The following is a 13357-nucleotide window of genomic DNA, read 5'->3' as shown; positions in this document are numbered from 1 at the left end:
CTGGCATTTGCTAGGCAGGTCCCACTAATGGCCTCTTCCTTCTCATAAAACATCCTGAAGCTATTTAACAATAAAAGCTACATAAATACGATTTCAAATTGATGCTGGTAAAAACTGGGATGAAAATCTCACTGGGAAAGGGCTCTGAACAACTGTCATGGGCTGGCCAGGAAGCACAGCCGGGGAATCCCCAGGGGAACCCCAAAGGGATACCACAGGGGAAGAAGGCTCAGAGCTGGAGGATAGGTGGTGGGACAGCAATGAGTGGAGAGAGGGAGAAGAGGGGGCAGAATGGGAAGGAATAGGTGTCAGAAGCAGAAGAGGCAACAGGGCTTAGTGAGCAAGAAGAGGCTGGGACAGAGAGCAGTTCAGAATCAGAAGCAGGAGAGGAGCTGGGTCAGGTGACAGAGATGAAGCAGGCTGCTGCAGAATCCATGGAGTCTCCTTCTGCAACAGTAAGGTCCCCTCCCCCCCTGGTCTCACAAAACACACAGAGCAATGAAGAGGGTGGAGCAAAGAGGCAAGACAGCAGAACCTCAGGCTACCGGGGAGAGAAGCCTTAGAGAGTGGTGGGAAGGCAGGGACTCTCAGTTGCCTCATTGGGGGAAGACCTACTGGGAAGAGTTGCTGTGATCACTAGGCATGCCCTGTTTTGGTTTCTTTGAATAAAAAGTTAACTTCACTGACACTGGGTGTTTTATTACTGACCTGCTGCTGACAACAACTGGAATTCCCCCAGAGATTCTTGGAGAATGAAGATACTGTCAGCGAAGATATAGTGACTGGTCCACAGCCTCATGTTGTGCAGGTTTGATAGAGGGACCTGCCTGACTGGGTGGCCCAACTCTCACTGACAGGGATTCTGCAGAGGAAGATGCCGAAGTATTGTATGTTTATTTTTGTAGTTTATTCTGCTACACAATATACTGATTTCAGCAGCAAACCCAGATGATGATTCCTGCAGTATTGCCATGTACAGTCGTATCTTGGAAGCCAAATGCCTTGCCACTTGTACGTTTTGGCTCCTGAACGCTGCAAACCTGGAAGTGAATGTTCTGGTTTGCAAACGTTCTTTGGAAGCAGAACAACTGGCACGGCTTCTGTTTGGCTGCAGGAGCTTCCTGCAGCCAATCGGAAGCCGTGCCTGGGTTCCCAACAGTTTTGGAAGTCAAAGGGACTTCCAGAATGGATTCCGTTCGGCTTCCAAGGTACGACTATATATAGTAACCCTTTAATAATCTATAGACTTCTTTTGGAAACAGCACAATGACAATATAACAACATTTATACCAGCAAAGCACTCTCCCAATTCTTTTGTTTTCCTCCTTTACATAAAATTTCAGACAGGCCAGTTAAACTAGCTAGAACAATGTTCTTTTTATTATGTAAATAGGCTTCTATATTTTCATGAAGTATTTGCCTTCTCTTTTATTGTATTTTTGAAAAGCTAGATTTTCACAACAACAAGCCAAACATAAGCAGGCAAAACAGAAATGTCTTCAGAAAATAACATGATGATTTCTGGGGTTTATAAATTCAGATAAGCATGCTTTGGCTGTCAGGATTATTAATAAGATTAGCCCTTGTTTGTTTTTGATGTTCTAATTCAGGAGAAGGAATTAGCTTGCCATATGCTTATTACTGGTCTCTTCTTATTGATAAAGACTTGCCCATTGTTATTCGATATAGACAGTTCTGTATGTAGAGTGATTCATAAAGTAACACACACACACACACACACACACACAAAATTTGTGTTCCAACAGAGTTAAATGATATAGTATGTTGTTGACTTCCTTCTCTCTTCCCAGCCATAAATCACAAAATATTTTAGCTGGTGTGGATACTCTGATTTGAAAGGATGCATGTGCATGAATGCTGGTGTAGGAAATTAGGTTTTAGTATTAAGATTCAGGTATCAGGGACCAAATGTTTTTTCGTTGCCCCTTGTCATCATTAGGCCTTAGCTTGAAAGCTATTGACATTGATCCAAGATGAGAGACAATTCACCTGACTTCATATTTTTGGCTAGCTGCTTGCTCTCATCCTTGGTTCAAAATCTGTGTTTCTCATGAGCGTGTTTTAAGACCAGATTCCAAGGAAGCAGATAACAAGTTTGTAATGAGTACACAGGATAGGAAAAGTAAAAAAAAAAAAAAAATCCACTGGGAATAGGTTACCTCTCATAGTAAAGTAAGTTTCCTGCTGCTACACAAATATACAAGGGTTAAGGTTCACTAAAGAAACAGATAATCATATGACACTTTGGTGAAATGTGTGATTCATTTTAGGATGGAGCTTATATTATGCAGGTAAACACATGTTTCCTGAGGAGAGGAGACAGTTAATGTGAATGACTGGGTAGTGTGTTTGCAGTGAAGAATGTTGAGGAGAAGAGGAAGTCCTTTAACCTTCTTTCACCTACAGATTCTCCCTTGAAAAAAGCTTCTTCTGCTAAGGAGGATATAATAATGATGATGATGATGATGATGATGATGATGATGATGATGGATAAACCCAAGCAAACACACATGAGCTGAGAGAATAATTTCCAGGGAATAATTGACAGGTGGGGAAAAGATTTGGCACCTCCTCTCAGTCATTAGAGTTGGAACCCTCTCCTGCCCCCTACCCTTATATAGGTAAACAATTTGTCTTATGCATTCAAAGTAAATAATCTATGGGTCTTTGACTGCAGCTCTGGAGCAAATCTATCAAAATCTTTTCTTGGATGAATTGGGTGTTATATTCTTTATATGTATGTATTTCCTCTAGAATAATGTTTCAGTAACATATTCCAGGTGTAATTGGTAAACTTTATAAATAACAAATATGTATGCTAATCTGTTTTATGGTTTTAATATGTTAATGACATTTCTTGTTGGATACATATTTTTCTTTTTGAATTGATACACAGATTCTTTGCTTCTCTCTGGCACACTTGATAATATTTAGTCCCACACCCATGGATGCTGATTTTGTGCAAAATCAAAAATGGACTAGGTAGCAATCTGTTTTGTTCAGGTATTGTGTGAAATCTTGATTTTACGGTTTTAAAGTGCAGTATCTGAGGAGCTGTGATAGAGCATTTTCCAGAACTGGACCTTTTTGGGGGTCAGGATGGATTTTAACCTAATGTGTAGTGTGCAACTAATATTTTCCAATCTAGCTTTAATATATATATAGTATACAGAAAATTAAGGACTGTGGTATAGACATTTTGTTTCAGTGAAAGTTGGATTACTTAGGTGCTGCTTCTCTCTGCATGTTCATTTAGAAGAGACTTGAATTTTATTTATTTATTGGCGTCTTACAGTGTTAGTCCCACAAAAAAATGTTTTAGATAAAGTCATGCATATCAGTTACCATATTTAAACCAGTTTTAATTATTTGGGAATATTCATAGAGAGGCTGTGGGGATCTGCTTTCCCTACATCTTTGATTTATTACCTCTTGTGTATACTTCAGTGTGGCACAAATTATTTACATGGCAGCGCAGCACAAATTGTTATTTAGAAGACAAGGTTGCTAATTATTGTTGTTAATGGCAGAAATGCAAATCAAAGTCCTTGATTTGTATATTAAGTTGTCTTGGTGAGCTTATATGCAAATATGTCTTATTATGAGTACTTTAAGTTAAAATGTGCTCAAAACTGAGAATTCACATGCAGGGAGAGATTAGAAGACTCCCTCAGGGTTGGAGAATCTTTAGTAAAAAGGGTATTTTGTTGTTGCTTAAGCCAATTCACACAACAATACAAAAAAAATCATTAATATTAATAATTTAGGTTTCTGTGTATTTTGTTCCAGATAAGTAGCAAAATTTGTAGTTTGTACCAAAATAAACATTTGCACACAGATTAATGCTTCAAAGGTAGCCATTAATCATGAATAAATGATGTGATTTTTGCTCGTCCTGCCATCCAACTTGCAATCCAAAGGTGAAATGGAATGAGAAACCAGGTTCAATTAAGCACAGTTCCAAGTCACACTGAGACCATTTTTAGACAATTACATCTCAACACACTATGAATCAGCAAACCAGGAAGTTTGGATTTGGATTTGATATCCTTCTTTATCACTACCCTAAGGAGTCTCAAAGCGGCTAACATTCTCCTTTCCCTTCCTCCCCCACAACAAACATTCTGTGAGGTGAGTGGGGCTGAGAGACTTCAAAGAAGTGTGACTGGCCCAAAGTCACCCAGCAGCTGCATGTGGAGGAGCGGAGACACGAACCCGGTTCACCAGATCACAAGACTACTGCTCTTAACCACTACACCATGCTGGCTCCCAAGTATTCTGTTAACCATATTTTCTTGTTTTGTCCAAACTGGGAAACTAAATAATTCATAGCTTTGGAATGAGCCAGAATATTTATACAAGGTTTGTAGTTTACATAATATTCTGGCTTGCTCTGAAACTTTTTAAAGTTAGTTATTTGAAGAATTCCTGATTTGTTTGCTCCAGCAATAAAGGGAGGAGCAAAGGAGCTACTTGCACGGTCAGAAGGTTTACTCATATTTCAACATCTTAAGCCAATATATGGCAATCTGAAATATTAGTCTATTGCCTAAGCTTTCTTACATTAGCCCATGAATGAACTCTTGAGTGAACCAATGTGGCTGAAATCCATTCACTGCATGAGTGCTACTCTAGAGCAGTGAGCGAATGTCCCGGGACATTCGCAGGGAAACAAAAATGCTTGTTTACAAAGCTGTTGTACTACCAACCTTACTATATGCTTGTGAAACATGGACCACTTATAAACGCTATCTCCAACTCCTTGGAAGATTCCATCAATGGTGTCTCCGAAAAATGTTACACATCACTTGGGAAGACAAGCAAACTAACATCAGTGTATTGGAAGAAGCAAAGATCACCAGGGTTGAAGCAATGATTCTTCAACATCAACTTTGTTGGACTGGTCATGTTGTGCGGTTGCCTGATGATCGTCTTCCAAAACAACTACTCTATTCTGAACTTAAAAATGGAAAGCGTAATGCTGGTGGTCAACAAAAGAGATTTAAAGACTGTCTCAAGGCAAATCTAAAAAATGTAGTATAAACACTGACAACTGGGAAACACTAGCCTGCGAGCGCTCCAGTTGGAGAACAGCCTTTACCGAAGGTGTCATGGGCTTTGAAGACACTCGAACTCGGGACACAAGGGAGAAACATGCTAAGAGGAAGGCACGCTTGGCAAATCCACGCCATGATCAACTCCTGCCCGGAAACCAATGTCCCCAGTGTGGAAGGACGTGTGGATCCAGAATTGGCCTCCACAGTCACTTACAGACTCATTGTTAAAACCATGTTTATGGAAGACAATCTTCCTCGGCTACGAGTGATCGCCAAAGAAGAAGAAGAAGAGCAGTGAGCGAATTGTTTTGGGATTCAAATAATATTCGTTGTAGCTGCTTCTGAGTAAAATTTAATGAGAAGAGGCATGGCAACATTCCATTTTAAGAACAGAACAAGAGCCTCCTGGATCAGGACAACGGCCCATCTATTCCAGGATCCTGTTCTCTAACCGTGGTCAATCGGATGCCTGTTGGAAGTCCACAAACGAGAGTCAAGCACAACAACATTCCCCCCTCCTGTGGTTTCCTGGAACTGGCATTCGGAAGCATTGCTGACTCCAGCTGTGGATTGCTGTGTTGCTATATTTTAGCAAGTAAATTTTCTGGAGTAGAAGAACAAAAACACACTTCTTGAATCCTAGCAAGATTTATTTTAATATTTTGAAGTCCATATTTCTGTGTCACTAGAAGTGCCCATGTCAGCTAGCAAGCACCATTTGAAAATAGTTCAACTTTTAGACAGTAACTGTCAAGCTAGAGCAACAGATGCAAATTTCAGAAAGGAAGGGAAGCAAGGCAATCCAAGATTTTACATGCTCATCAAAATCAAAAGATTTTTTAACTGGCATCACAATGTCTGTGAACCGGGCAGCAGACTGATCTCTTGGGGAAGGCAGTAGCACAACCTGAACAGATTTGCAGGCTTGTATTGTAAGAAGCAATCCTTTAAGTATGTAGTGGTGAGTGACTCCCCACCAGCTTGTGTTGGATTGGAGAATAAGCTAAACAAAAGTCAGGGACAGTTAAGTTTATTTTCTGAACCAGTCTAACTTCAAAACAGAAGAAGGGGCCACTGTTGCCGCCACCTCTGCAGAAATGGTGAGGAGTAACATTCTAAAACTATTGAGCCAGATAAAATAGCAAATTTTTAAAACCTGGGCAAATGCTCTTGGAAATAGTTGTAGAAATTCCAAAAGCTGTTACAAAAGTTCTGCTTTCAAGCTTCCCTTTGTGGGAGCACCATGACAATGATACACATTTTAGTGTTGAGATGGGCTTATCAGACATATTATCTCAGATACTGCTGGACTGCTGGGTTAGCAATTACCTTCTTATTTATATGAAATTCATGCCACAGGCCATTTCTGAGATGGCATTGGAATTTTTACCTGGCCCCATTTTTGCTCAGCTTTTTGCTGTGAATAAAGCAAAACAATTAAAATATAAGATTTCAGTCCACAAGTGTCAGTTTTGCAAATCTCTTTTAATATTTAAACGTAGCATGAAATTATGTTAATGACCAACCTCCATGGACACTGCGTTAAAAATCGGCAGAGATGTCTTTTCTTGCTTCTGCTTCCACACGTCCACTGTCCTTCCACTCCCCCCAGAATAGCCTGCGATGGGTTTTGTAGACTAGAAGGGATACGTTTCCCAAAAAATCCAAGCAAATATTTGGGAGCAAAGTAATCATGTTTACATTATGATAATACCCAAGCATTCACTTGAAATCTAATGTGTGTCATCTCATTTAATAAATGTAGTCCAGTTGGATTAGCAATTATCAAGATATAAGGGCTGGTGAAATAAATGAAGCTTTACATGATAATATCTGTGGCTATTCAAATACATTTCCATGTTCTGAATTGAAATGAGATCTCCTATCACACAACAGTTAGCATATCATGTGGCCATTGGCTGACTCTAGGTTGCTGAAAGCCCCATTTGTGCCGCAGCAAGTTTATTCCTAGGAAAGGGTGTTTGAACAGATGACGATAATTGCATGGTTCTCCTAAATTAAGCCTGTTAAGAATACATTAAAAATTGGAAACCTAATTTGCCTCCTATAATAGTTTTGTATCAGAAAAAGATGGGCTGTTTTTGAATATGCTATTCCTATACTAGACATAGAGCTTGAAAATGGGGAAATTGTACATTGTCAATATACAAGGGAGGTACTGTTTTTGATAAAGGAAGTGGGGAAATGATCTGATGCCCTTTTTGGCATGAAGTATGTGATGCATGTAAATTAGGCACCTTAGGAACACAAGGATTACCTAGCTGGATTAGACAACAGCTCTGTTTAGTTTAGCATTCTGTTCTAGATGGGTTGTTGCCTTTTCTAACCTCGGCCTCTGTTATATTGTTTTTAAATAACCCTGCTAAACAGACTTGACCCTTCTTACTATTTTTTTTAAAAAAATCATCCTTTTAACTAACCCTCTTATTTTTTGTAATTTCTCCCATTTAAAATTAAAGACATCTGTGATGGATTTTCTGGGTACTTTTAATTAATACATGTGAGGAACTTTACATTTTCCAGCACTTTGGCGATATTACACACAAACTCATAGAACCATAGAATTGCAGAGTTGGAAGAAACCCCAGGGGTCATCTTGTCCAGCCCCCTACTATGCAGGAATCTCAACTAAAGCATCCATGACAGATGGCCATCCAACCTCTGCTTAAAAACCTCCAAAGAAGGAGAGCCCACAACCTTCCAAGGGAGTCTGTTGCACTGTCAAACAGCTCTTACCGTCGGAAGTTTAATAATAATAATAATAATAATAATAATAATAATAATAATAATAATAATAATAATAATAATATTTATACCCCGCCCATCTGGCTGGGTTTCTCCAGCCACTCTGGGTGGCTTCCAACAGAATATGAAAATACAATAGTCAGTCAAACATTAAAAGCTTCCCTAAACAGGGCTGCCTTCAGATGTCTTCTAAAAGTCTGGTAGTTGTTTCTCTCTTTGACATCTGATGGGAGAGCGTTCTACAGGGCGGGTGCCACTACCAAGAAGGCCCTCTGCCTGGATCCCTGTAGCTTTGCTTCTTACAGCGAGGGAACTGCCAGAAGGCCCTCAGCACTGGACCTCAGTGCCCGGGCAGAATGATGGAGGTGGAGTTGCTTCTTGTAACTTGAATCCCTTGGTTCTGGAGCAAGCCTTCAGAGCAGGAGAAAACAAGCATACTCCCTCCTCCATGGGACTGCCCTTGAGATATTTGAAGATGGTTATCATGCCTCCTCTCAGTCTCCTCCTTTCCAGACTAAACATACCCAAATCCCTCAACTATTTCTCATAAGACTTTGTCTCCAGACTCTTCATCATCTTGATTGCCATCCTCTGCACAAGTTCCAGCTTGTCAATATCCTTCTTAAATTGTGGCACCCAGAAGTGGGCACAATACTCCAGGTCTGGTCTGACCAAGGCAGAATAGAGTGATACTATTACCTCCTTTGAGCAGGACACTATGTGGCCTAGAATAGAATCATAGGATCTTAGTGTTGGAAGGGACCCAAGGGTCATCTAGTCAAAGCCCCTGCAATGCAGGAATCTCAACTAAAGCGTCCATGACAGATGACCATCCAACTAATAGCATTAGTTTTTTCGCCGCTGCACCACATTGTTGACACTGTTGGTGTCATCTGCAAAATTGATGACCACCCCCTGAATTCCTTCATCCAAGTTATTTATAAAGATGTAGAACAACAATGAGCCCAGAACAGAACCCTCCGGCACCCCACTTGTCACTTTCCCCCCGGCATAATGAGGAACCATTAGTGAGTGCTCTTTGGGTTTGGTCAATGAAGCATCACAACCATTTCATACCTTCTAAATGGTTCAAATTATTTGATGAATCACTGACTTCTTCTGCTGACCTGAGTTTCTGATCTTTCTTTGATTTTGCAGGTCAAAAACTCAGTTCAATCATGGCATTTGATTAATTTGTCAGTTTACTGAATTTCTCTAGTACATTTTCGAGCAGTTTTTTTTTAAAAAAAGTGACTGAAACTTCCTCATTTCAGCTGCAGTTAAAACAGTACAACTTCTGTCAGAGGTTCTTGAAATGGTGAGGTGGATTCCCCTAGAGAGCAAGTGGTACCTGGAGTAGAAGTGCAAAGATTGAGGGAAAGGATCTGGAAGCAGCTGACAACTCCTTTATCACCCAAGACCTGAGTAGATCGAATGCCCTCATACCAATCCACATTGGAATTGTAGAAACATTGCAGAGTCCTACACCTTTAGTGGCACAGATGCTTGAGCTGTCATAGCACATAAATAATAAGTTCTCGTGTAATTGCTTCTTCAGGGGTATGTGCTGCTCTGATGAAGTTTGAAATGCAGAAATTATGTGGGTGGGGCTTGTGGTGTGGTCACTCACTCTCTATGCCATCTGAAGGTCAGTAGCATTAGTGTGGAGTGTGTGTGTGTGTGTGTGTATAAAAAATATGCCCCTCCTATGCAGTTTTCCTGTGATCACATAGAAGTAGCAACCATGCTGCTCAGGCAAGATAAGGATTGGTTCTAAAAGCATAATCTATAGATAATCTAAGGTTACTAGATGTCCCCGTTTCCTGAGGACAGTCCCCGGATTTACAAATCAGTCCCCATACAAAATCCATTGAAGTAGAAAAGTGTCCCTGGATTCATTGAAAACAGTCTGGTAACCTTAATTTAATCAAGGCTGAGTGTCTGTGTGACCAAAATAAATATATGTTCTTTTCCTATTATTTACCCTTGTCTTCACTTTCCTTTCTCTGGTATTTCCCTCTGTGCTGAATTTTAGATTGTTTTGTTTGGGGATGAGGACTGAAAGGATGAACCAAAATGTTCACAGAGAAAGTGGGTTTAGAGGGCAGTTCTGAAGGAAGACACACACACACACACACATACATACACACACACACAACACTGCAAAAAGGCAATATTAATGTAATTGTATGGTTGCCTCGATATTCCTTTTGTGTGGCATTTTACCTATAAATGCATGTGTTCCTGTGCATTGTTTTAGCACTCTTATCACAGGGACTGTGATACTCTGTAAGATTGAGGAGGCACCTACACATAGCATCTGTGCACTATAACAGTGCAGGGACTTGGTTAGCAGATCTGAGAAGCTACTGGAGGAAGGGACCATCTCTTACACTCACAATTGGACTAAACACAAAGCTTCTCCATAGCTAGAAACCTCAAGTTGAAGCATGGCAGCTGAAGGATATTTGCAGCATATATAGCCTGGCCACTTCCCCTGAAGATAAATAATTCTTCCCTCCCCTGTATTCAGTTGTTCATATGTTAATAGTAAATTATTTGTAAGTAATAAGTAAAATCGTGACCAAATTTTAAACACAAAATCTATACCAACCTCTTTCTTGTGAATTTCAAAGTCTCAGCAAAATATCACTTAAGTCTGTGAACCTTCTATAACTTTGGAAATTTGTAAAAAGACTATTACCATAGTTTACAACTTGCGTATGGATGCAGTAAACTTGGGCTTTAATTATTCAGTTTTCCTTCTGCAATCCTCATTTATTTATTGCATTTGCTTTATGCAAAATACCATTTAAATAGATTCTGCTTCTAAGAATTGCTTTTTTAGAATAGAATTGTTGCAGTCACACAGATAATTCTTTCTCAGATGTTTAATAGTAAAGATTGACCATTAGCCCTCTTCAGAAATTATGCTCCTCATTTTCAGTGAGTGCATGAATAAATGCACTCTAACCATCTCTAACCTCCAAGTAAAGGTCTGATAGGGGAACCTGCACCTGGATGGTATTCCTATTTGGTGGTTTATATATCTTGCATACACTTTCCCCTTTTTCTTTATTTTAAAAAATCCATGCCTCATATTTTCATCAGAACAAGTGCTTAAGTTGTCTTAGAAACAGTGAAAACTGTCTCACAGTAAGATCTCATAATGAAACCAATTCTCTCCAAGCAAAACAACATACCGTACATAAGAGCAGCAGTAAAGTAACAGAAAGGTTCTCATCTTAGCTTCCTGAAGCACTGGGAGAATTCAGCTGTTTTTCTTGGTCATCTGAAAGACAAAATAAATGGTGCCTAGCGAATATGGAGGACATTCGGCAGTTGAGGAGCTGCCACAGAAAAGACCCTGCTCCAGATTTCTGCCTGCCTAACCTCCAACGGCAGTGAGGTCTCTGATGAAGATCTCATTGGGCAGGCAGGTTCACATAGGATAAAGATGTTCCTTGGATCTCTCAGACTCAGGCTCTTTTGCGCTTCATTGGTCAGAACTCAGCATTTTGCATTGTGCCCAGAAAGTGGAAACTGCTTAAGATCTTTTATCTCAGGTGAAATATGTTCAGTGTGGTGAGCCCTGGCAGCTGCTATACCAGAAGTAATAGTATCTAAAGTGTATTTGCATCAGTGTATTTGATTTATGGCAGTGGGAACTAACTCAACATGAATGCATTTAATTTCACATTCCTGTAGTTTTGAATCCCATATCTTTCTGTAATGTGCTTTTACATTTAATGTACATTTCACTGTATGTTCTGGATTTGTTACCTTTTTATTTTTATAGGGTTTCCTCTTTCCTTTTGTTATTTCTTGATTTAAGCAGTGTTTTTATTTATTTTCCTATCTCTTTGGGAAAATTCCAAAGCAGAGTAAGTGAAACTTTTCTTCTGATTTTTTTTAAAATAAAAAATATATCTCTTTTCTTTTTAAGGGTCCATCTTGCTGGGAAGATGTTCTGATTCCAAACAGAATAGCTGGTATTTGCCAGTCAAGAAACTGCAGTGGAGAAGTAGCGGTAAGAGACTGTCAAAATGTAATAACTATCAAAAAGCAACATGACTCACTTAGAGAAATTAAACAGAAATACTAAATTGTCTCAAATTGTATATTTTTAACATAACTATGATTGAAGAAGGTCATCAATTCAGGAAAAAAAGATAACATCAACATTTTAAAAGTGACATAGAAGTTAACTCTGTTGAGGTAGGAGTTTTCCCATGTGTGTTCTCATAACATGTCTACAACCTGCCTCTGAATAGTCACATCACTGCTGTGGCATGAAAATGACCCTTGAAAAATAAGATAAATGCCTCATTGAACATCTAAATACTATAAATGATCCTTCCAGCCCAACGACATGATGGAAAGTCAGCTCTTTTCTGCATAAATGCTGTTGTTTTGACTTGTCATTTGTATCTTGTCCTTGATTTTTAGCTGCAGTGCCACCAGTCCCCAGCCCCACCCCGAAGTGACATTTGAAATGCATTTGGAGGCATCTTCTTGGACCAAAACACCTGTGGAATTAGGAGGGAAGCTAAGAGCATGTTAGAGTAGCAACACTTGTCATGGGGATTTTACATATCCCTACTGCTAGTTTTGTTGCCTTGGTAAAAATCAAATTTACCCTGTTGTAGCAAACTAATTTACATTTTCATGGAATTATGCATATTGCGTGCTTGCCGGTTTTATGGCTGATGGCCAAAGTTGAACTAAGCACCTTTCCCATTTATTTTCTTAAGTTTATGAATGTACGTATAACTGTGTTAGATTGCGGTTGTTGTTGTTTTTTTCCACAGGAGGGCTGAAATAAACATGATGACATTGTTCACACACTAACTCTTTCCTTTCTGAGTATTAACATTCATGTTCAGAGACATAACATTTGATAATATTTGAATATTTTCACAGTAGCCCAGACCAATCCCTAAAGTTTTCCAAACCTCTCCTATATGTGCTGAAGCATGACTCATGTCACATGTTGTTTCAAGTCATGTTCTAATACGTTTTTGGGATCATCACTTCTTTTTGCCTCTAGGGTGCCTTTTACTTACAGGAAATAGGCAACCGCTGGTAGGTAATTTGATGGATTACTAAACTCTCCGTATTATGTTGTAATCATCAGGCTACATCACTTTGGATTATGTGTGCATTTATAGTCTCATCTATGATCATTGCAACAGTGACTGCATTTATAATGGGGCCTGGCACCATGCATAATTAAAAGCAGACAAAATAAATTCTGCTCTTGAAAACATCGTGGTAGCTGGTGGGATTTATAAGTACTCTAAAAAGGTTTAAAAGTTGTTTTCAATCCATCACTGGAAAGAAAATACTTCTGAATACTTTCTTCCAGGATTCATATTGAGTCCCGGCTGATATGGAGAATGAAGCCAGATAGCTTGGCTGCACCTTTTTCTGCAGCATTCTAGTTTTTTCTTGGGAGGAAAACCTGCTCCAAGATAATCCTTGATTATATCATGTAATTCTAACTGTAATTC

The 13357-nt window shown here is 39.4% G+C and overlaps 1 protein-coding gene and 1 long non-coding RNA gene across 4 annotated transcripts in view; one reads left to right on the top strand and one right to left on the bottom strand.

Moving 5' to 3' along the window:
* The window catches only part of PRKN (parkin RBR E3 ubiquitin protein ligase), a 640350-nt gene that overhangs the window by 288456 nt on the left and 338537 nt on the right, over positions 1-13357 (top strand). For all 3 annotated transcript variants that reach the window (XM_081187931.1, XM_081187932.1, XM_081187930.1), the window contains exon 5: positions 11791-11874. In XM_081187931.1, coding sequence (XP_081044057.1) covers positions 11791-11874 — 84 coding nt within the window. The remainder of the gene's footprint in view (positions 1-11790; positions 11875-13357) is intronic.
* LOC308583737 overlaps positions 1-13357 on the bottom strand; it is a 94464-nt gene that overhangs the window by 51851 nt on the left and 29256 nt on the right. The window contains exon 2 of the long non-coding RNA XR_014006396.1: positions 11053-11136. This is a non-coding gene — a long non-coding RNA (uncharacterized lncRNA). The remainder of the gene's footprint in view (positions 1-11052; positions 11137-13357) is intronic.

The sequence above is a fragment of the Podarcis bocagei genome (assembly GCF_964188305.1).
Source record: "Podarcis bocagei genome assembly, chromosome: 3".
In the NCBI taxonomy this organism is placed as follows: Eukaryota; Metazoa; Chordata; class Lepidosauria; order Squamata; family Lacertidae; genus Podarcis; species Podarcis bocagei.
This window is presented reverse-complemented; position numbering and strand designations above follow the sequence as displayed.